Raw genomic sequence first — 21,051 nt, 5'->3', positions numbered from 1 at the left:
CAGAGTCAAGTATTGTAAAGGCATAAACAACCATCAGTTGTGCTTCCCTACCATGAGAAATATAGTATTTGATTTTGAATTTTGAACAGCACAGTATGCATACCGTGATGCAGGTACTCTTGATGATGATTTACAATGCTGAGTACTGTGTGCAGATCTCTCTAAGAACTGTACATTGTAGATCTATCAATTTTCCCCTCTTTTGAGGTTCACACCATTAGACTGTTCCACCATTTCTCTCTACGAGTGTTGGTTGTGTACCGCCCTCAATACCATCCCCACCAGTTTTTGGATCACTTTGCAATCTCGCTTATTCTCTTTCTATCCAGTGACATTCCCTCTCTCATTTGGGGGACTTTAACATCGATATTGATAATCCACTCGATCTGTGTTGACATCATTTAAAATATCATAAAATTGTTTTTCATAAAAAGCAGTGTCCATGACAACTGTATATCCCACTTTATCTGACTTTTTAATCACTATATTGCCATTAGTTTTCAAATTTAGTATAGCTCTGTATTCAGATTTAGTTATATTGTTATGTTTATGAGATAAAGTTATGGTATTGGTCACTAGAATTTTAAGATCTATTTCTATTAGATTCTGAAAAGTATCAAGTTGTGGGACACGCAATTCCATGGGGTAACTGGGATTGGGAACCTTGACATTAAAATATTCAGCATCAACCAAATTCACATCAGTATTTTCTGAAAATAGGTCCTCAAAGTAAGAAATACATTTTGTCATTAGTAGTCAACATCGCTTGTGAAGAAATAGTATCAGTCACATTCTCATAGTCAGAAAAATAATGTTTTTTTAACTGTAAAAAAAATGGTATTGCTGAAAACGACATCTAGATGGGGGCTGGAATGGGCGCAGCTTGATGGAGGCCCCCCATGACTGCGTTGCCATGGGAGGGTTTTTCCCACTGATTTTAAAAGCTGGGTTGGGAATTGGCTGGAGGGGGATGTGGGAGGAGTTGGGGGTTGGGGACGGGTTACAGGGGAGGGAAAGTGCGGGAAAACCCCACTTGCTGGTGAGAACCCAGTGGGAAAAGGCCACCACCCTCCCTCCTTAGGGCAGACTTACCATGGATTCGGCTTGGTGGAAAGACTGCGGGATGTGGCGTGTTCGCGGAGGGATGGCTGGTTGCAAGAGCAGCTGTCCTCATTGCTGGGTGACGCAGGTCAGCGAGGCAGCAGGATGAGGTGGACCAGGCCCTGGAGTGGCTGTCGCTGGACATGGAGACGCACGGCAGACGGAGGCCACGGAGCCCTTCTCAGGACCCTGTGGAGGCCGGGTGCAGCAATGCGCCAGATCCGCCCTGTGCCCCCTCTGGCAGGAATCCAGGCACCCGCTCTGCTGGCGTTAGTACCAGCCAGGCTCCACCGGAAATGCGGGCCACGGCGGAAGTTCGGCCTGCACCTGCACATCGTGGATCAGCACAGGCCGGGAGAGGGCCCAGCAGCAGCGGTGGAGCATCGGCGAGCATGGCCCGGACACCGGGGAGAGGGAGGCAGGCAGGTGCAGCAGCTGCAGGAGGACGTCAGACGGCAGCGGCAGGTACCCTCGGAGCGGCCGGAATAAGGGCACCTGACAAGGGGAGCGGCTGGCAGAGCAGGTTGCTGGGCAGGCAGCCTCAAGTGGCTTTGCTGGGCCCTCGACTCGGGGATGACAACAGTGCAATGTCTGGCGGCAGGCTACGGGAGGCTGCTACAAGGTATAGATCCAGGACAAGCAGAAGGTCGAGGGAGCGGCAAGTATCCCCTGCTTCGGTCCCCCCTGGTGACGTGGAGGCCAGGGATGCAGGCCTGGAGCAGCAAGGAGACGATGACGGGGGCGAGTCTGGGAGCGAGCAGCCAGTGGATGGAGAGCAGCGGGAGTCCGGATGTCCGGCTGGCAGGGACACAGCACCCACGCAGCCTCATGAGTATATGTCCATGTCTCGTTTGTCACCATCGGGGGTTTGGTCAGGGGAGGTTGGGGGAATCAGAGTGCGGCGGCTGACATTAGTGCGCTAGCGGGAGTGGGTATCTCCGGTGTGTCGGGTATTAGTGATATTCTGGCTGGGGTGTCGCACTTTTTGCGGAGTCTAGAAGGGGGAGTTGCTGAAGGTGCTGGGGTGTCACCTGTGCGAGCCTGGTTACAGGGTTCGGGTTATGGATCGCGGGTGGTGAGTGAAACAGGAAGGTCAGGGAGGTTGGCGCAGGCACCGCAGGGGTATCAGTGTCAGTGCAAACCGAAAAGGACAAGGGTGATACAGTGAAGTTGGATGACAGAGCTAAAGGGGAGGTGTATGTATGCTTTGAGGGTCCGCTTGGTGCGCATTTAAAGAAAGAAGTGAAGGAAAAATTTGGAAAGATGAGTACGTAGAGATTTTCTCCCTCCTTCCTTTGGAAAAATTTAATTTGGACAAGGGTAAGAAGGATGATAGTAAAAAGGAGGAAGAGAAGAAGAGAAGGTGGCGATTGATTCCACAAACTTTCATTAATTGGCAGCAGGCATTTGCGATATTGGCTAGTGTAATAGGCGAGAAATTTCCGGACAACTGTTCGGGTCTATTTTATTATTTGGACGCGATAGGGGAGGCTCACTGTACCTATGGGGGTCAGGCGTGGCTGCGTTATGACAAACAATTTCGTCAGAGGAAAGCGGTTAGGCAAGAAATCAAATGGAATCAAAAGGACATTGGGCTTTGGTTGAAGTTATGGCCCCGGGGAGGTACGGGCAGTCCTTTCATGGGAGCGGAGGTGCCAGCAACCAACAGTCTGGACATGGAAGTGGGGGTCAGGGGACGCAGGGTGGAAAAGAAAAAACTGGAACATGTTGGCAATTTAACGACGGCCAATGTAAATATGGGAACACTTGCAAATTTAAACATGTTTGTTCCCATTGCAACGGAGGTTCTCATGGAGCGTCAAAGTGTTTTAAGAAAGCAAGGGGTAAGCCAGCAGTGGGTGGCGGTCATGGGGGAGATGCCAGTGAGGCTTCAAAAGATGGCCCCCTATCTAAATAGATACCTGGATCAAGAAAAGGCCGGAATTCTTTTACGTGGGTTTTCTGAAGGTTTTTGGATTCCGGCTCCTAATCATGCAGTTCCTTTTACTACTAAGAATTTGAGGTCAGCGGATTTGCATGCTGCAGTTGTTAGTAGTAAGTTGGCAAAGGAGGTGGAACTAGGTAGGATGGCTGGGCCATTTAGTTGTTTGCCAATTGAAGGTGTGATTGTTTCGCCATTGGGGGTAGTGCCCAAGAAGGAACCGAACAAGTTTCGGTTGATCCAGCATTTGTTGTATCCACGGGGTAGGTCGGTTAACGATGGTATCGATGAGGAGCTATGCTCAGTGGTGTACACTTCATTTGATGCCGCAGTACAATGGGTGCGGCGGTATGGCGAAGGGGCTTTACTGGCTAAGACAGATACTGAATCGGCCTTTAGATTGCTCCCGGTTCACCCTGATAGTATTCCTTTGCTAGGTTGTTTCTGGGACGGTGGTTTTTATTTTGACAGATGTTTACCTATGGGCTGTTCGATTTCTTATTCATTGTTTGAGGGGGTTAGCACTTTTCTGGAGTTGGTGGTTAGGGACGTTACCGGAGTTTCTTCCATCATTCATTATTTGGATGATTTCTTGTTTATTGGTCCTCCGGACTTTGCGGTATGCAGGAATTTGTTAGCTACCATGGAGTGGATGGCTGGGCTTTTTGGAGTTCCATTGGCCAGAGGGCCCGGGCAAGGTTTTGAGTTTTTTGGGCATTCTTATTGACTCAGAGAAAATGGAGTGTAGGTTACCGGAGGACAAGCTTTTGTTGCTTTTGCAGGACGTCCACAGGATCGGTAGATTGCGTAAGGTGACTTTGAAGGAGTTGCAGTCCCTGTTGGGACGTTTGAATTTCGTGTGCTGGATTATGCCCATTGGCAAGATTTTTTTGCCGCAGGTTGTCTTTTGCGACGGCAGGAATCAGGGCAGCACATCATTTTGTTCATTTGACTAAAGAACACAAAGAAGATTTGGTTGTTTGGCAGCGTTTTTTAATGAATTACAATGGTAGATCGTTGATTCAGCTGGAAACCGTGAATGATTTCGATTGCGATATTTACACTGATGCAACTGGTGCGGTTGGTTATTGCGCGTATTGTGGAGGTAGGTGGAGTGCCGGGTTGTGGCCGGAGTGTTGGCAGAAACAAGGCTTGACCAAGAATCTTGCACTGCTAGAATTGTTCCCAATTGTGGTGATAGTTGTGGTTAGGGGTAACATTTTTCGAAATCGGAAGGTTAGGTTTCACTGTGATAATTTAAGCGTGGTCTCTATTATCAATAGTCTAACTTCTTCCTCTCCCCCGGGGATTAGGTTGGTTAGGGAGTTGGTGCTACGATGTCTGGAGTTGAATGCATATATTTCTGCAGTACACGTACCGGGTGTGCAAAATTCGATTGCAGATGCTTTATCTCGTTCACAGTGGGAGCGTTTCCGGGAGTTGGCGCTAGACGCGGAGGCTTCAGGAGTGGGATGCCCTTCACATTTGTGGAAAATTGTTGCGGGCGAGGAGGTCAGTTGATTCAAGCCTCAGTCTCGAGGCAGAAGTGGTTAGCTTACCAATCGGCTTGGAAAATCTGGGAAAGCTGGTCGGGTCAGTGGGGAACGGTTGAGTCTGATAGTGACAGGACGCTGGCGGTGTTGTTTTTGGTTGGCAAAGCAGCGGAGTGGGGTTGGTCCGTTTCAAAGGTGAATAAATTTATGGCTGGCTTGGCTTTTGGTTTTAAGCTGCAGGGATTGGTCGATATTACCAAAAAATTTTTGATAATACAGGCTCTGAAGGGTTTTCGTAGCGGGAATGGTAGTGTCAAAGAAATTGGGAGGCGTAGTTGGGAGAATTTGCTGTTCTCATTTTGAAGCTGTCCTTTTCAGGTTGGCCTATTCTTGAACGTTCTTTGGGGCTTTGAGAATGGGGGAGCTGGTGTCTCCTAATAAACACAGGGCGGGAGGTTTGTTGGCGGAGGACGTTGATTTTTGGGCAGGAGGCATTTCTTTTTGGATTCGGCGGTCGAAAACTGAGATGTTTGGAAAGGGTAAGCGGGTAGTATTAGGGAGGGTGGATGGATGTTTAATGTGCCCGCACCGTTGTTTGGAGGAGTACTGGAGTTTGTGGTCTGGTAGATTGGGCCCATTGTTTTGTCATCAGGACGGGGCTTTTTTGTCACGTTTTCAATTTTTGGCGGTGTTAAAATAGGCTTTGGCGAAGTTGGGATTTGATTCTGGGAGTAACGGGTCTCACTCTTTTAGAATTGGGGCTGCTACAGATGCAGATGGTTTGGGTTTAGGAGCTGAAGCGATTAAAAGGATTGGGAGATGGAATTTGAAGCGTTATTTGACTTACGTATGTCGTTAGGTATTTTTATGGGCATATTGAGTTATGCTGGTCCTTAACTGTTATGCTGTTTTTTTAGGTCAGCCCCCTTTATTGACCTGGATTTTCGGACATTCGTTCGTGTATTGGGGTGCGTCGCGTGCTGACGACAGGCCGGATGGCAGGCAATTAGGTTTTAGCCGTGATACAGTAGTGATTCGATGGTTGGGGTTTAGGGGTATGTTATGGAATAGGGTGTTGTCAGAATTTTCCCAGGCCGCGCGTTTGGATAGAGCTCCGGATATTTTACTGGTGCACATGGGGGAATGATTTGGGTACAAAACCGGTTAGGGAATTGATTAGGGACATCCGCTTTGATTTTTTTAGATTGTGGGTCTCTTATCCTGGAGTTCTGACGGTCTGGTCTGACATAGTGCCTAGGAAGCAATGGAGGGTGGCTCGATCTTTGAAAGGAATTAATAGGGCCAGGATAAAACTTAATAGGGCAGTGGCAAATTTTGTATCCAGGAATGGGGGAATTGTGGTGAGGCATTTTGAGTTGGAGGCTGCGGTCGGTAATTTTTGGAGAGAGGATGGCGTGCACTTAAATGACATAGGTATTGATTTGTGGGCGCTTGCCCTACAGGAGGGATTTGAAAGGGCTTTGGCAGTGGTGGGGCACTCACGAGCCTGAGTTGATCAGGGCTGTTCGTGGTTGGCGGGGGGCGGGGTTCTTGGAGTTGGCAATGTTTCATTGGAGGAAGGTCAATTGGATGGGGGTTGATCTGGCTTGTGGTTACGGGCTCTGGACGGGGATTGTCCTTGGGTGCTTTGGGGTTTTAGTCTGCCCTGAAAAGGGTTACATGGTGCCCTCGAGCTGGTGGTCACGGCTAAGGGTAAAAAGTGTTGGTTAAAATTTTGAGGCTTTTTTGCCTATATGTGATGCCAGATCTTTTAGCTCCAAGAACACTCCCCCTCAAGTTTTTCAGATGATTTTTGTTATATAATTATTATGTTTTGTTTGTTAATAAAACTGGCCGCTGTGGCCAAAAATTATCCAAAGAATTTAATGTGGGGAGGCGAGGAGGGGGGAAATACTGTTTTTAAGGGCACGTGATCTTTAAAGGTGCAGGCAGAGGCGCACAGGATACAACCTGACCCACCCTGATGACCATGGCTGGTGTCACCACCTGGCGCCCTGGACGAATGTGGGTGGTCCACTCGCTATCGGAGACAATGGGACACTATGGGGGCAGTGGGGGGGTGCCAGCATTGGCATCGGGCCTCCCCCTCAAAAACTCACCTCTCCTCGTTCACTACAACTGAGCAGCACCAGTGTCTTCCGAGTCTTTTGACTGGATCTGCAGGGAATAGGAGAGGTGAGTATTTGATTTTTTTTTATGTATGGAGCATTAAATTGGACCCATTATACTGTTTGAAGCATTATATAGGCCCATTATACTGTATCTAGCAATATATGGGGCCATTATACTGTATGTAGCAAAATATGGGGCCGATTATAATGTATTGAGCAATATATGGGGCTATTATACTGTATGTAACAATATAAGGGGCCATTATGCTGTACGTAGCATTATATGGGGCCATTATTCTGTATGGAGCTATTTATGGGGCCACTGTGCTGTATGGAGCAATATATTGGAGAAGTTATACTGTATCGACCAAAATATGGGACCCATTATACTGTATGGATCAATATATGGGGCCATTATACTTTATGGAGCAATATATTGGACCCATTATTCTGTACAGAGCAATATATGGGGGCCATTATTCTATATGGAGCAATATATGGGGCCACTATACTGTATGGAGCACTGTGTGGGTCCATTATACTGTATGGAGCATTATATGGGGCACATTATACTGTATGGAGCAGTATATGGGGTACATTATACTGTATGGAGCAATATACAGGGCTCATTATAGTGTATGAAGCAATATATGGGGCCATTATTCTGTATGACGCACTGTGTGGGGCCATTATATTATATGGAAGACTATGCGGGGCTCATTATACTATATTGAGCAATATATGGGGCCATTGTTCTGTTTAGAGCACTGTTTGGGGCCATTATATTGTTTGGAGGACTATGTGGGTGAGATAATTAGTGTATGGGGGTCAGGATGAGGAACATACATTATTGGTTTATGGTGGCAAGTGGGGACATATTTACTGTATTGGCCAATCAGGGGCCATTATTACTGCTATAATTTAATTTACTTTTCAGCATAAAGTCTTCCATGGAGGGGGACAAAATGGGTTCCTGTTACTGTGCAGGGCGGCATTATGTCGCTTTTTTTCTTCACCTGACATAGTGTAGAAGTTGAGGAAAAAAGTGGGGAATGTGCTTTGGAAGCGATCAGCTATAGATAACTGTATCTTATTTTCTGCAGACAAGTCCTGGCTAGAAGAAGTGAAGGTGGTCTGCACTGGATGAAAATGAAAAGCGAAGATGAATTACTTCAACTACAGACGTCACTCGTGAGTCAGTATGTTACCTGTATACTGACACTATACACTGTATACTTCATACAAAACTCCTGTGCATAATGTCACCAGTGGTCACTGTATTTAACGTGTACACAATATACAGGGCTCCTGTGTATAGTATATACCAAGAGAGAACGCCTCATATACCAATCTAAGAGGCCAAAGGGAAGGAGGAACATGTATACCTCCACATCATCATATGCACTGATAGAGAAACAAATTGGAGGAGCAATTTCCAATATAAACCATTTATTAGTTAAAATAACCACAATACAAAATACATTAAATAGAATGAAAATGACATAAAGAGTTCAACTCAGATGGAACAGACCATCTATGGATAGATGTCAGCAGAAATAGAAAATAACGGGAACAGAACCCCAGACCCAGAGGACCAAAATGAAAAACCCAGGGAGCTATATGATAATCAGCTCTAAATGTTAATACCAGGAGCAGTCTAATAACATGAATACCTCAGACAGAAAAAACAGTCTGCACTGAAATATATAATGCTGCCACCTATATTGCACCAACCCAAGAGCCTAAGATACCTATTAAACCTTATCTATACATGTCATAGCATAAGGATATAAGGGCAATAGTGTATGTATAATACCTGTGGTCATAATGGCCCGAGTGTCTGTCCCGCACTGATGTACCTCGGCGCGCGTTTCACCACGCCTGTGGCTTCGTCAGGAGGTAAGTAGGCTATGGATGTGATCCCTTTATATATAAGAGGGTTTGAGTTTTAATTACCATCAGCTCCGTGTGGCGCGCTTCCGCCATGTTGCGTCGCTGCTGAGGAGGACGGCGCTCATGATGATGAGCCCCGTGACCATGGCGACGCGTCACCAATACTGAGCGCCCTCCACCACCGCGCGAAGCAGCGCATGCGCGGTGCGCGCTCCGGCTGAATCAGGAAGAGGTGAGTGAATGTGATTGTGACGCCCCTAAGTTTACATGTGACGAAGGAAAACCTCGCCCCTCAGGCTAGTACCGAGTTGACTCAAAGTGGCCACTGTTCATGGGGGCCGTACTCATTGACCCAAATGTATGGCATAGGCATGAGGTACCCACAGGGCCTAAACTAATAAAGCCCTGAAAGCAGAACCCACAAAAATAAGCTCTCAGATATATACATAACATGAGTGCTAATACCAGCATATATTCATGGAAAGCATCAACAGTAAAAATACCATAATACACAGTAATTATTGTATATAACTAAACTCACTGATAACACAGCCCTGTTACTTACTAATGTCACGACACATTATTAATTTTAATCAAAAATACATCATAATACACATTGCATCCAAACGACCAAAATCATGATTGGGCTGCTATATACGGGAGTGATAGATAGGCGAACCAGCCGTACAGGGTTGTAGAAATCCATAAAATCTTCCAGGGCACCATCCTTCACCTCTTCCAAACTATCCGCCGAAAAATTCAAAATAATGCATGAAACGGTAGTGTGGACCTAAACTATATTGCTAGAAATAAGAAAAAAACAGTTAAAATCAAACACAATCCATAATTGAATAAACTAAAAACCAAATAAACAACAAAAAAATACAAAAAACACTAAAATTCGCGCCTACTCATTATAAAAAGGACTTGAAGCTTAATGCCTCATTCAGGCCTTTAGGGGCAACCGTGTCGAGGCAGACCATCCACTTAGTTTCCCTTTTCAGTAGTTCCTTTTTGTAGTCCCCTCCGCGGATTCCCAGCTGCACCTTATCTATGCCCTTAACCTTGAATGTTTTTGGGTTGCTATTGTGGTGGATCCGAAAATGTTTTGGAATCGACTTTAAAATTGAAAGGTCATGGGCCGAAGCTGCATTTTTCATGTCCCTGACATGTTCCAAGGTTCTAACCTTGAGTTGTCTCGTTGTCATTCCAACATAAATTAATTTACATGGACAATAGGCATAGTAAATCACCATATCCGTAGTGCAAGAGATGTGGTGTGTGATTTTATAAGTCCTAGTCTCATCGCTATTATTAAATGTGAATGACCTTTCGATATATTGGCATGCAGAACAATCGCCACAACGAAAGGACCCCCAAGCTGGACCTGCCCTCGTGGAGAAGTGAGACCTCTGTGGTGCCACGTAGTGGCTTCGAGTCAACAGATCCTTCAAATTTTTAGAACGTCTCCAAGTTACCGAAGGGTTGGCAGGTAAGTATCTACTCAGATCTTCATCTGCTCTCAAGATGGACCAGTATTTCCGCAAAATATCCAAGATATCGGTCCATCTTGAATTAAATGTTGCAATCAATCAGATCGGTTCATCCTGTTGATGTTGCACTCTCCTTTTAACTAGTAGTTGTCCTCTCTGTGTACCAATGGCTCTCCTATAGCCCTTACGTATGTATTTGTGGTTGTAACCACGCTGTTGTAACTGCCTAGTAAGGATTCCTGCCTGATTTCGAAATTTGTTCTCATCAGAGCAGATGCGTTTCATACGAAGGAATTGGCCCACCGGAATCGCCCTAGTCGTCTGGGGATGATGTGCCGAAGAGGCATGAAGGAGTGCATTTACCGCCGTGCTCTTCCGATACACATCAGTGGTCAGATATCCATAACTGTCCGTTTGAATAAGGACATCAAGAAACTCCACCTCCTTTTTGCTGTATTTGTAGGTGAGTTTAATATTGAACGGATTATCGTTCAATTTTGTCATAAATGTCATCAACGATGTCTCAGAGCCCTGCCAATAAATAAATAATATATCATCGATATATATCTAGACCATGAGACCACGGCAGAAAAGTCCCCCATTTCATAGACCACCTCTTTCTCCCACAGCCCCAGGAACAAATATGCGTATGAGGGCGCGCAAGTCGCCCCCATCGCTGTTCCCTGGAGCTGTAGGAAAAATCGGTCCTTGAATGTAAAGAAATTATGGGTCAAAATAAATTTTAGAAGATCCAAAATAAAATAAATCAAAGAATTATCCAAATTTGTCATCTCTAGGAAGGACCTTGATGCCGTGATCCCATGGTCATGAAATATCGATGTATATAGAGACTCAACGTCACATACCACAAGAAACATATCCTGCTCCAATTGTACATTGTTGAGACGTGTAAGGATATCTGTGGTATCTTGAATGAATGAGGGCAGGGTCTCTACACAGCGTTGGAGGTAGAAGTCAACAAAGCGGCAAATGGCCTCATTGATGCCTCCAATCCCCGAGACTATAGGGCGACCCGGTGGGTTAGTCATATCCTTATGTATTTTAGGTATTAGGTAGAATGTTGGAATAACCAGTGTCTGGGTGACCAACCCCTCCAACATTCTACCCGTAATAATACCATCCTGATATGCTTGCTGTAGAAGCTCATCAAGCTCCTTTTTATAACAATCAAGTGGATTGTTATCAAGTCTCCTATAGCACTGCTTGTTATGGAGTTGTTTGAAAGTCTCACGTTCATGCATCATGCATGGCCAGATCACAACATTTCCCCCCTTATCAGCAGGCTTAATAACTATCTGTTTAAGATTGCCTAATTCCTGAATAGCCCTGTTCTCTAGGGAGGTAAGATTGTAGGACCCTCTATTTTCAGGAATTTGTACAAGATCCCTTTTAACCAATTTAAGAAAAATGTCCACATTAGAACAAATACCTGGAGGGGGGAAATGTTGTGATCGGGGATGCAGATGTGTAGGAGACCTCGTGTCCTCAATTGCAGACTGTTCAGCAAGCAGTGTTTCCAAATCCGCCAAAGCCTGCTCCTCTACATCAATAGAAGAAACATTTTTCGATTGGTTAGCAAAGAATTTTTTATAAGCTAATTTTCTGGCAAATAATTCCAAATCCTTTACCATGCTAAAATAGTTAAAGCTAGCTGATGGTGCAAAGGTTAAACCTTTTTCTAACACCCGAATTTGTGCTGGAGATAATGAAACATCAGATAAATTAATTACCTGCATATTTACCGCCCTCTCCTATTCTGTCTCTTGTGATACGTGCGCGTACGCATTGGAGGGAGTGGGGTTACGGGTGTATGCGGAGCCAAATCCACCCTGTGCGCCTCTCCAACCCCACCCCTTCTTCCTAAAAAATGATCTCCACATTGTTCTTCTGATAGAGATGACGTAATTGATGAGGAGCGTGATATTGGTTTATGATGTATCTTTTTATATTGCCACCTATATACTCGATTAGATGAGTAGTCCTGTAAATCCCGTTGAAATTTTCGGACTTTGGTGGCTTGTATCTCCTTTTCCCATTTGCTGAGGTCTCCCTCCAAATCCTTATCAAATTTGGCACACTCTTCAACTGATAGTGTGGCTTGTATTTTATTTTTTAGAGTGTCTATCTCACTTTCCACACTTTCTAATGTTTTACGATCAGAGCCAATCAATAGTTCCAACAAGGTGCGTGAACACCTAGTTAGGGTTTCTTCTCCTGTGTATAGTGTCATCAGTGGTCACTGTATTACCTGTACTTCATATAAAGAACTCCTGTGTATAGTGTCATTAGTGGTCACTGTGTTACCTGTACACTATATACAGAGATCCAATGTACTATGGCACTAGTGATCACTGTATTATCTGCATACTATATACATAGGAGCTCAGTATATGCTGTAATGTCACTGGTGATCACTGTATTACCTGTACACTGACACTATATACAGAGCTTCTGTGTATAAAGTCACTGGTGATCATGGCATTACCTGTACACTGACACTTTAGACTGTATACCATATACAGAGCTCCTGTGCATAATGTCACTGGTGATCACTACATTACCTGTACTCTGACACTATATACAGAGCTTCTGTGTATAGTGTCATCATTGGTCAATATTGTAGTATTCGGTCACTATGTGCTGGTAATATGTGATCTGGTCATGGTGCTGCGGTATTTATCCCTATGATGTGGTATTATTCAGTCACTATGTACTTATGACCATGCGATATTTCAGTTTTTCAAGATTGCAAAGTGTACATTAATGTGAAAAAAATGAACTTTTTTGAATTTACCAAATGGCTGCAATGAAACAAAGGTGAAAAATTGAAAGGGGTCTGAGTACTTTCCGTACCCACTGTAGCTGTAGGATGGGTCCCTAGAGTCCATTCCCTCCTGTGGGTCCCAGACATCCCAGTCCAAACCTGTTCAATTCTGTGATGAAAAGCGAGGAAAGCAGGAAAATAATGTATATAATAAGTTCATCTATGCATAGTACACTATTGGCCGGATGCAGCAAAGCTTTTATACCAGGACTCTGACATAAAAGCTTTGAAAAGTTGGAGCAACTCATATCTGCGCCTAAATTTTCTGAATGTTGGCGTCTTCATGCCACTTTCTCCCAACTCCATTGAAATGGGCAGAGCTTGTGCAGGACGGGCTTGTGGCAACTCACAAAGTTGACAAGTGGCGGCATTCACTACGTCACAAATCGTAATCTTCCACAAAAAAACATAACATCTTGGGAATGCCTAATACGTAGTAATAGTGTGTTACGGTTTTGTGCACATAATGCAGGTACGAATTGCGGACAATGAATTATTTTTTGCCGCCTGACCACCAGAATAATAGATTGTATCAAATTTGTTTAACTCACAGAAGATTACCTACAGGATGCAATTGTACAAACCTCTAAACAGACAGCAGGGCTGTGCATGTGGATATAAGCAAAAATTGAAAATTGCGAGTAATTGAAACATAAAAGTGAGAATTTATTATGTAACACCGGTTTTCTGGTATAGAAAAGATTCAATTTTTTGCACAATGAGTAGTACCAAACGATTCACATCGAGGAATAAAGATTCTTTCTTTGTCAGATTCATTTAAGGAAAAATAATAGGGCTAGATCGAGACATGTCCCATTATATAGGCATATATCAGCCAATTCCTCCCATTCTAACACAAAGTATAACTCATAGAACACCTACTACAATTTCCTATACAGTAGAAAAAAGGTACTGTATATCAGCACATATCCGCCCAGCATGCTCCAAAAGAACACTTTTTGGCAAACTATTGATGTCTGGAGGCATTTAGACAAGATGGATGCATAAGTCTGAGAAAATATAAAACAAATACATGTCTTTTTATTTATTCCAACAGCTCTTCTGAGTTAAGTTAACACTAAATCAGGTTTCTACTGATGAAAAGCATGTACGAAAACAATGTCCCCTCCGGACATCGACAAAATGTTGTTTACCACACCCAAAAATGGTTAACCTGGAGGGGAAGAACAATGTTTTAACATGAGGAATTCCAGCTCTGGTCTTCAAGCAAAATAATAATATTTTTTCCTTTTACATAGTGGTATGAATACATATTGAGTTAAGACTAGGAATGACCGAGCACTAAAATCTCGGGTGCTCGTTGCTCAAATCAAGCAATTCCTAATACTCGCATGCTTGCTTCGAGTAACAAGTATAATGGGAGTCAATGGGAAAGCAGAGCTTTTTTTTCTGGCAGACCCAACAAAGAGGTCTATACACATTCCAAACCGAAGAGAAATTTCATTTTACAGAAAAAAAAAGAAACATTTTTTCCTGTATTATGACTTGTTTATAAGGCAAAAAGTTAAAACAATGTAAAACATTATATAAATTTAAGTAAACCAAAATAGTTTTTTTATTTAAAACTTTCAGTTTCTAATTTATGAAGGAAGCAAGAACTGCCAAAAATAAGGGACCCTGTATTAGACATAAAGGAGGGCCTCATACACAGTCTGTTCAAATAGTAATGTATTGGTACTTCTAGACTCCTAGGCTATGTACTTTTGAGGGTTATATACCAAGGAAATGTACTCTAGACCACGGAATAGTCTATAGGTCTATGGGTGAGCAATATAATAGCGATAATGGTATGTACACACGTGAGTAAAATTTCTGTACCATTTCTGCATTTTTTCGGCAGGAAAAACAGCTGCAAAAATGAGTGTTTTTTGTGTGATTTTGCCTGCATTTTTTATTGATTTGAGTGAAGTGAATGGGGAAAAACGCAGGGCAAAAATATACAGAGCATTGACATGCAGCAAATTATTTTCTGCACCAAATCTGCAACCAAATACTCAACATGCACATCACACATCAGGTTTCTCATTCACTTTGTTGGAATCAGGTTGTGCTCCAGGTTTTGTCACAAATCCGCACAGAAAAAAGCGACAAAAACGCACCAAACCTGCCATGTGTGCAGCCTAAATTTTTGAATTTTTTTAGAGGGTTATATACCAACTAAATGTTCTCAAAAATATGTAATACCCTATGGAAAAAAGAAATATAATACTATTACATTTTGAGGTATCAACCACTGAGGACTCTCAATTCTATATATTTTTCTATTACATTTTGAGCAAGTTTTTGGAGCCATTTATAGTATCGAAATGTACCCAAGAAGATGTGATACCCTATGGGTGAGCATTATGTTACCAATAAATTTGGAACACTTTTTTTAGGGTTATATAGCAACTAAATGTACTCTAAACCACGGAATAGTCTATAGGTGAGGAATATAATAGTGATACATTTTTTAACAAGTTTTTTGAGGTTTTTATAGCAACGAAATGTACCCAAAAAGATGTAATACCCTGAGAATGAGCAATTTAATACTTTTTGCAAACAAATTTTGGGAGGTTTATTTACTAACGAAATATACCACGGAATAGTCTATAGATGATACCAATAAAATTTTGAACAATTTTTTGAAGCTTACCATATATACTCGAATATAAGCCGACCCAAGTACAAGCCGAGGCACTTACTTTTGCCATGGAAAACTGGGTAAGCTTATTGACTCGAGTATAAGCTTGGTATGCATTGTCCCCCTCATCCCTGTCCTGCTATGCACGGCTCCCCCATCCAGTCCTGGTATGTGGCTCCACCTGTCCTGTCCTGGTATGTGGCTCCCCCTGTCCTGGTATGTGGCTCCCCCTGTCCTGTCCTGGTATGTGGCTCCCTCATCCTGTCCTGGTATGTGACTCCCCTCGTCCTGGTATGTGTGGCTCTCCCTGATTTATATATGTCTCCCCCGGTCCTGCATTGCTCAGCTCCCCCGGTTCCGCATGGCTCGTCTCCCCCGTCTCCCATGGCTCGGCTCCCCCGTGCCATGGTTGTATGCATGGCTCACATTGCCTCCCTCCCAATCATGCTCACCCTCTTCGCACCTGCGTCTCCGTCCCTACATCTCCGTTGTCCCAGTGCCAGCTCTCCTCTCCTCAGCTGTCACATGGTACCGCTCATTAAGGTAATGAATATGCACTCCACACCTATGGGAGGGGAGACACGTCCATATTCATTACCTTAATGAGCGGTACCACATGACTGCTCAGCACAGGAGAGGAGAGCCGCCTGCGCTGAGACAACGGAGATGCAGTGACGGAGGGGGAGTATGATCTCTTCTGTTAGCCATGGGCAGCAGCTGCAGCTGTCACTGTGCAACAGGAGTCGGCTCCTGTCACGCACTGATTCACTGCCCCCCTCCCCCGCCGGCTTTTTGGACCATGACTTGTATATAAGCCGAGCACAAAAAATTGTGCTGAAAATCTCGGCTTATACACGAGTATGTACGGTATATAGCAACGAAATTTACCCAACAAGATGTAATACCTTTTGGATGAGTAATATAATACCAATAAATTTTGAAGAAGTTTTTTTTAGAGTTATATACCAAGGAAATGTACTTTAGACCACAGAATAGTCTATGGGTGATGAACAGAATAATGATAAGTTTTTTGAGTGTTATATACCAACAAAATGTACCTAAGAACTCAATACTGTAGGCTGAGAAATGTAACCCAGCAAAATTTGTAAACGCTTTTTTTAGCATTATACAGTGACAAGCAACAATGTTTTGAACTTTTGACTTTCAGGCTCGACATCTCTCCATCCACTACTGCTTTGAGTGTGAAACAACCATCTTGGCTATCTCATACATAAATTTGACTTGCAACTATTTAGCATATGATTAGTCATGCAGATTCTTGTCATTCCAATACATTGTTACTGTTTTGCTCCTAAAAATATACATTTTTATTACTTTGTCAGTATTTTGTAAGCTTCTGTGATCTCACTGTTGCAAAGCATATGAGCCACCTCCACTGCCATGTTTGACGCTCCAGAACTGATAGACCTTGTGATGAGCCGACTTGTTGACTCCGATATTTCGCCTGGACGTCCACCTCCTGGCTTTTGAATGGATGGACAGAGTTCAATTCATAGTCTCCCAATTGTCATGGCACTCACATCATGCAGTTTGGTCATTTTCTTGGCCGAGAGACGGCTATTGTTGACCTGGATGATGCGGCTTCTATTTTTTTGAGAAATCTTCTTCATGGCTGCTCCTTGATTTGAACCAGTGATTTTTCGCTTGAGAATCAACCTAACAACACACTGAGCTATAATGGAATGTGAGAACAGGTTGTGTTTTGCAGTATACAGAAAGAAAAAGATTTTTACATCCCTAGGAGCAAAACAGTAACAATGCAGTGACATGACAAGAATCTGCATAACTAATCATATGCTAAATAGTTGCAAGCCAAATTTATGTATGAGATAGCCAAGATGATTGACTATAAAATGATGGTAGTCTCATGTTCAAAGCTCTAGTGGATATTGAGATATGATGCCTGAAAGACAAAAGTTCAAAGCATTGTTACTCTTTTGCTCCTCACTGTATATCATAAAAATGTACCCCTGAAAACGAAATATTGTATGGTTAAGAAATGTGAGGATACAAGCAAAATTTACAAATGCTTTTTTCTACTGCTATACACCACCAAAATTTGAAACAAAGCACATAATACTGTATGGATGAGTAATCTAATCCCTAACTATTTTTCTAGGCTTTTTGTAAGTTTTACACAGCACTGTAATCTACTATATAATTGTCTAAGGGTCACTTCCGTCTGTCTTTCTGTCTGTCTGTCACGGATATATTCATTGGTCACGGCCTCTGTCTGTCATGGAATCCAAGTCGCTGATTGGTCTCGCCAGCTGCCTGTCATGGCTGCCGCGACCAATCAGCGACGGCTACAGTCCGATTAGTCCCTCCCTACTCCCCGCAGTCACCGCTCACACAGGGTTAATGCCAGGGGTAACGGACCGCGTTATGCCACTGGTAACTCACTCCGTTACTGTCGCTATTAACCCTATGTGACCAAGTTTTTACTATTGATGCTGCCTATGCAGCGTCAATAGTAAAAACATCTAATACTCACCTTCTGCCGCCTTTCCCGCTCCTCACGACACTCCGGCGACCGCTCCATGCAAGCAGCAGGTTCCGGTGGCAAGGATGGTATGCGAGAAGGACCTGCCATGACGTCACGGTCATGTGACTGCAACGTCATCACACCCTGGGACCGGAAGCTGCCGCCTGCACCGCACACAGGTGACAGAACTACAAGGGGCCCTCGGAAGGTCATACATGGCTGGGCAATATACCACGTAGCTGGGCAATATACTACGTGACTGGCCAATATACTACGTGGCTGGGCAATATACTACGTGGCTGGGCAATATACTATGTGGCTCTGTGCTGTATACTACGTCGCTGTGCAATATACAACATGGCTCTGTGCTGTATACTACGTCACTGGGCAATATACTACGTTGCTGGGCAATATACTACGTCACTGGGCAATATACTACGTGGCTGGGCAATATACTACGTGCTGGGCAATATACTACGTGACTGGGCAATATACTACGTAACTGGGCAATATACTACGTGGCTGGGCAAATACTACGTCACTGGGCAATATACTACGTCGCTGGGCAATATACTACGTGGCTGGGCAATATACTATGTAACTGGGCAATATACTACGTAACTGGGCAATATACTACGTGGCTGGGCAATATACTACGTAACTGGGCAATATACTATGTGGCTAGGCAATATACTACGTGGGCTGTGCAATATACTACGTGGCTGGGCAATATACTACGTGACTGGGCAATATACTACGTGGCTGGGCAATATACTACGTGGCTGTCTCATTACTCTCTTTAAAAAGTCCCAGATTGGGGAACACCTAACTCTTTGCCGGAGAAATTCAGGAGTGTCGGTGCTTTGCGGAACTGTTGCCCACCTTCTCCCTCTGGTCACCCTACTGTCTCTTCCTGTCTGTTTCAGTGCTGCCGATCTCTCCCCCTCAGCGCTGCTGGTCTCGCTCTCCATGCTAGCTTCCCAGGTTAAAAGAATCAAAATAATTCACCGCACTCTCAAATAGATAGTATGCAAAATACAACATTTTTTTTTAGCGAAAATCCAAGCAGAAAAAATGGTGCCACACAAGATATAAGGTTCAAGATAACGTAATAACACTGTAGTACCCAATGTTTCGACCTTCCCGTGTCTTACTCATGGGGTTACTTGGTTGTATGAGATCTATAGTCTAGAATAAGTGGAAACAAGGCAGAGACCCTTATCATGGGTGCCCCTGGTGCTGCATTGGTGGCGTAATTTATATCCCTCAGTAAAGGTTGTAATCCTTATTAAGGTAAATCTGCATTGGTAGCATGACATGAGCTCCTAAAGAGAATTGGTAATCCATGTGGGAATGTGTCTGCATTGGTGGCGTGATGTAGGACAAAAGCGGAGCTCCCGCGGAGTATCCTACTGTAGTGTGGAATTGTAGGAAGATGGGCCAAAATAGTGCTCTCTTGCGTGTCCGGGCCAGAACTGTCGGGACTGTCACCATTGTTGCTGGTGGAGGCACTTTCTGACCGGAGTAGACCTTTGCACCTGACTGATGGGGGTGGGTGTGATATAAAAGGGATGCAGCACGCGGGAACAGGGATTTTGGCGGGTACCCAGTGTGTGCTACAGGAGAAGGCCCGCATTGCATCGCTCCATCCCTGCGCATACAGACTCTGCATCTCCTGACTCCAACTACCCATTACCCTCTGACTTCTACGGTACTAACTGGTCGGTGCATCTGACATCTGCTGACTCTCTTTGCAACGCTGATCCGGCATTGCATGCAATTCGCAGCGGTGAGACTGCGGCCTTGACTTCAGGACTTTGTACATCCTTAGCTGTGCTGCAGACCTTTCTCCGTTCATCGTTCCAGGATCACCAGACTACATGCAGGAAGATCAGGATATTTTGTTGCCGTACAGAGACAGTGCTTCACTTTTCTCCAGGACCAGCTCAGAGACTTCTCACGCCACTTACGGCGCCATCGTGGGATTTTCCAGCCACCGTCATCCAGGAACTATAGACTGATTAGTTAACCAGTTATTTGACTCATTAGCGTTACTTTATTGCCGTATACACATTGTGGGCCTGTATACTTACACCCCCTTACTCCCTGCGTGGAATATTTACTGTTGTGATTACTATATATTAAAAAACGGTTAACTCTTGCACTGCCTCCTGCTCATCACTGCATCCCGCGTTCCTGCTAGTACCTTACAGGATCACTAGTCTCATGGGACTTAACATGGTGGGAGAAAGGAGGATCAGGGTGAGGATTAAGTGATCCAGACTTTAGGCTGGAAAGATTGTGGATGACTGTGTGGTGCTGCCAAGCCTTCTGAAAGCATTATCTGCTATCCAACCGACCGCCTGATCACACTATTCTGGGTTCAGAAGTAGTGTACCTTGCCTCCCTGCAAAGTGGGACAGGAACCTATGTGTCTTGGATGGGCATGTTTCTTGTGCTCCAGAAACAGACATAGTCACACCTTATGAGGAAAAGGAAGGTATGCTCCATCTTCTTTGAATTGAAAAATTTATTATAAAGTGCTTCTTAAAAAACCATGGCAATGAACAGGTTCACATGGTAAGATATAGTAATGCATTTCAAACGCTCAAGGCGTCCTTTATCAAACTATGCTTGATAGAGAACGCCTTGAGCATTTGAAACGCGTTACTATATCTTACCATTTTTAAGAACACTTTCAAATACATTTTTGGATTCAAAGAAGCTGGAACACACCTTCCTTTTCCTCATCAACACTGCACGTTTGATCACATGAGTTCCACGCTGCAGTAAGCCATATGCCGCCATAGGTAAGCTGGTTCATTTTCTCTTTTTTTGTTTCGTAGTCACATCTGTCCCACATCCTCGGCATTTGCATGCATCATCATCAGCAGCACTTCCACTTCCCCGTTCCTTAAAGCATGCCTTAGGAATTTTGTAATTGCTAAGTGTCTTGAAACCAACTTTATTTTTAATAAAAGAAAAAAAATTGGTCATCTGCA

At 44.0% G+C, this 21,051-nt stretch overlaps 1 protein-coding gene and 2 long non-coding RNA genes across 6 annotated transcripts in view; 1 reads left to right on the top strand and 2 right to left on the bottom strand.

Annotated features, from left to right (window-relative positions):
* LOC143816373 (uncharacterized) overlaps positions 1-1,907 on the bottom strand; it is a 44,025-nt gene extending 42,118 nt beyond the window's left edge. The window contains exon 1 of the long non-coding RNA XR_013223928.1: positions 1,093-1,907. This is a non-coding gene — a long non-coding RNA (uncharacterized LOC143816373). The remainder of the gene's footprint in view (positions 1-1,092) is intronic.
* On the top strand, positions 1,245-20,121 carry LOC143816372 (uncharacterized). Of its 4 annotated transcripts, none has more exons than XM_077296638.1 (5): positions 1,455-1,566; positions 7,772-7,859; positions 9,913-10,053; positions 10,324-10,517; positions 19,916-20,121. In XM_077296638.1, exons 2-5 carry the CDS (start codon positions 7,831-7,833, stop codon positions 20,068-20,070), a joined length of 519 nt encoding a protein of 172 aa, XP_077152753.1. In that variant the 5' UTR covers positions 1,455-1,566; positions 7,772-7,830; the 3' UTR covers positions 20,071-20,121. The 4 variants fall into 4 exon arrangements, 3 of the variants coding, with proteins under 3 accessions (XP_077152751.1, XP_077152753.1, XP_077152752.1); XM_077296637.1 differs by lacking the exon at positions 1,455-1,566 and adding an exon at positions 1,802-1,933; XR_013223927.1 differs by having other exon boundaries at positions 1,245-1,933; positions 9,913-10,517.
* The window catches only part of LOC143816374 (uncharacterized), a 50,445-nt gene continuing 36,883 nt past the window's right edge, over positions 7,490-21,051 (bottom strand). Inside the window, exons 2-3 of the long non-coding RNA XR_013223929.1 lie at positions 11,505-11,615; positions 7,490-9,364 (exon numbers count right to left, since the gene is read on the bottom strand). This is a non-coding gene — a long non-coding RNA (uncharacterized LOC143816374). The remainder of the gene's footprint in view (positions 9,365-11,504; positions 11,616-21,051) is intronic.

This window comes from Ranitomeya variabilis, chromosome 3 (assembly GCF_051348905.1).
Source record: "Ranitomeya variabilis isolate aRanVar5 chromosome 3, aRanVar5.hap1, whole genome shotgun sequence".
Classification (NCBI taxonomy): domain Eukaryota; kingdom Metazoa; phylum Chordata; class Amphibia; order Anura; family Dendrobatidae; genus Ranitomeya; species Ranitomeya variabilis.
Note: the sequence above shows the minus strand (reverse complement) of the source record. Positions and strands in the feature narration are given on the sequence as shown.

Bases quoted from the DNA above. Each gene is read 5' to 3' on its own strand.
- LOC143816372 (XM_077296636.1), top strand. From the start codon at position 1,245: ATGGAGACGCACGGCAGACGGAGGCCACGGAGCCCTTCTCAGGACCCT. The intron at 1,934-9,912 runs GTATATGTCCAT...ATTGGCATGCAG, and splicing joins GCACCCACGCAGCCTCATGA to AACAATCGCCACAACGAAAG. The intron at 10,054-10,323 runs GTAAGTATCTAC...TGTTCTCATCAG, and splicing joins AGTTACCGAAGGGTTGGCAG to AGCAGATGCGTTTCATACGA.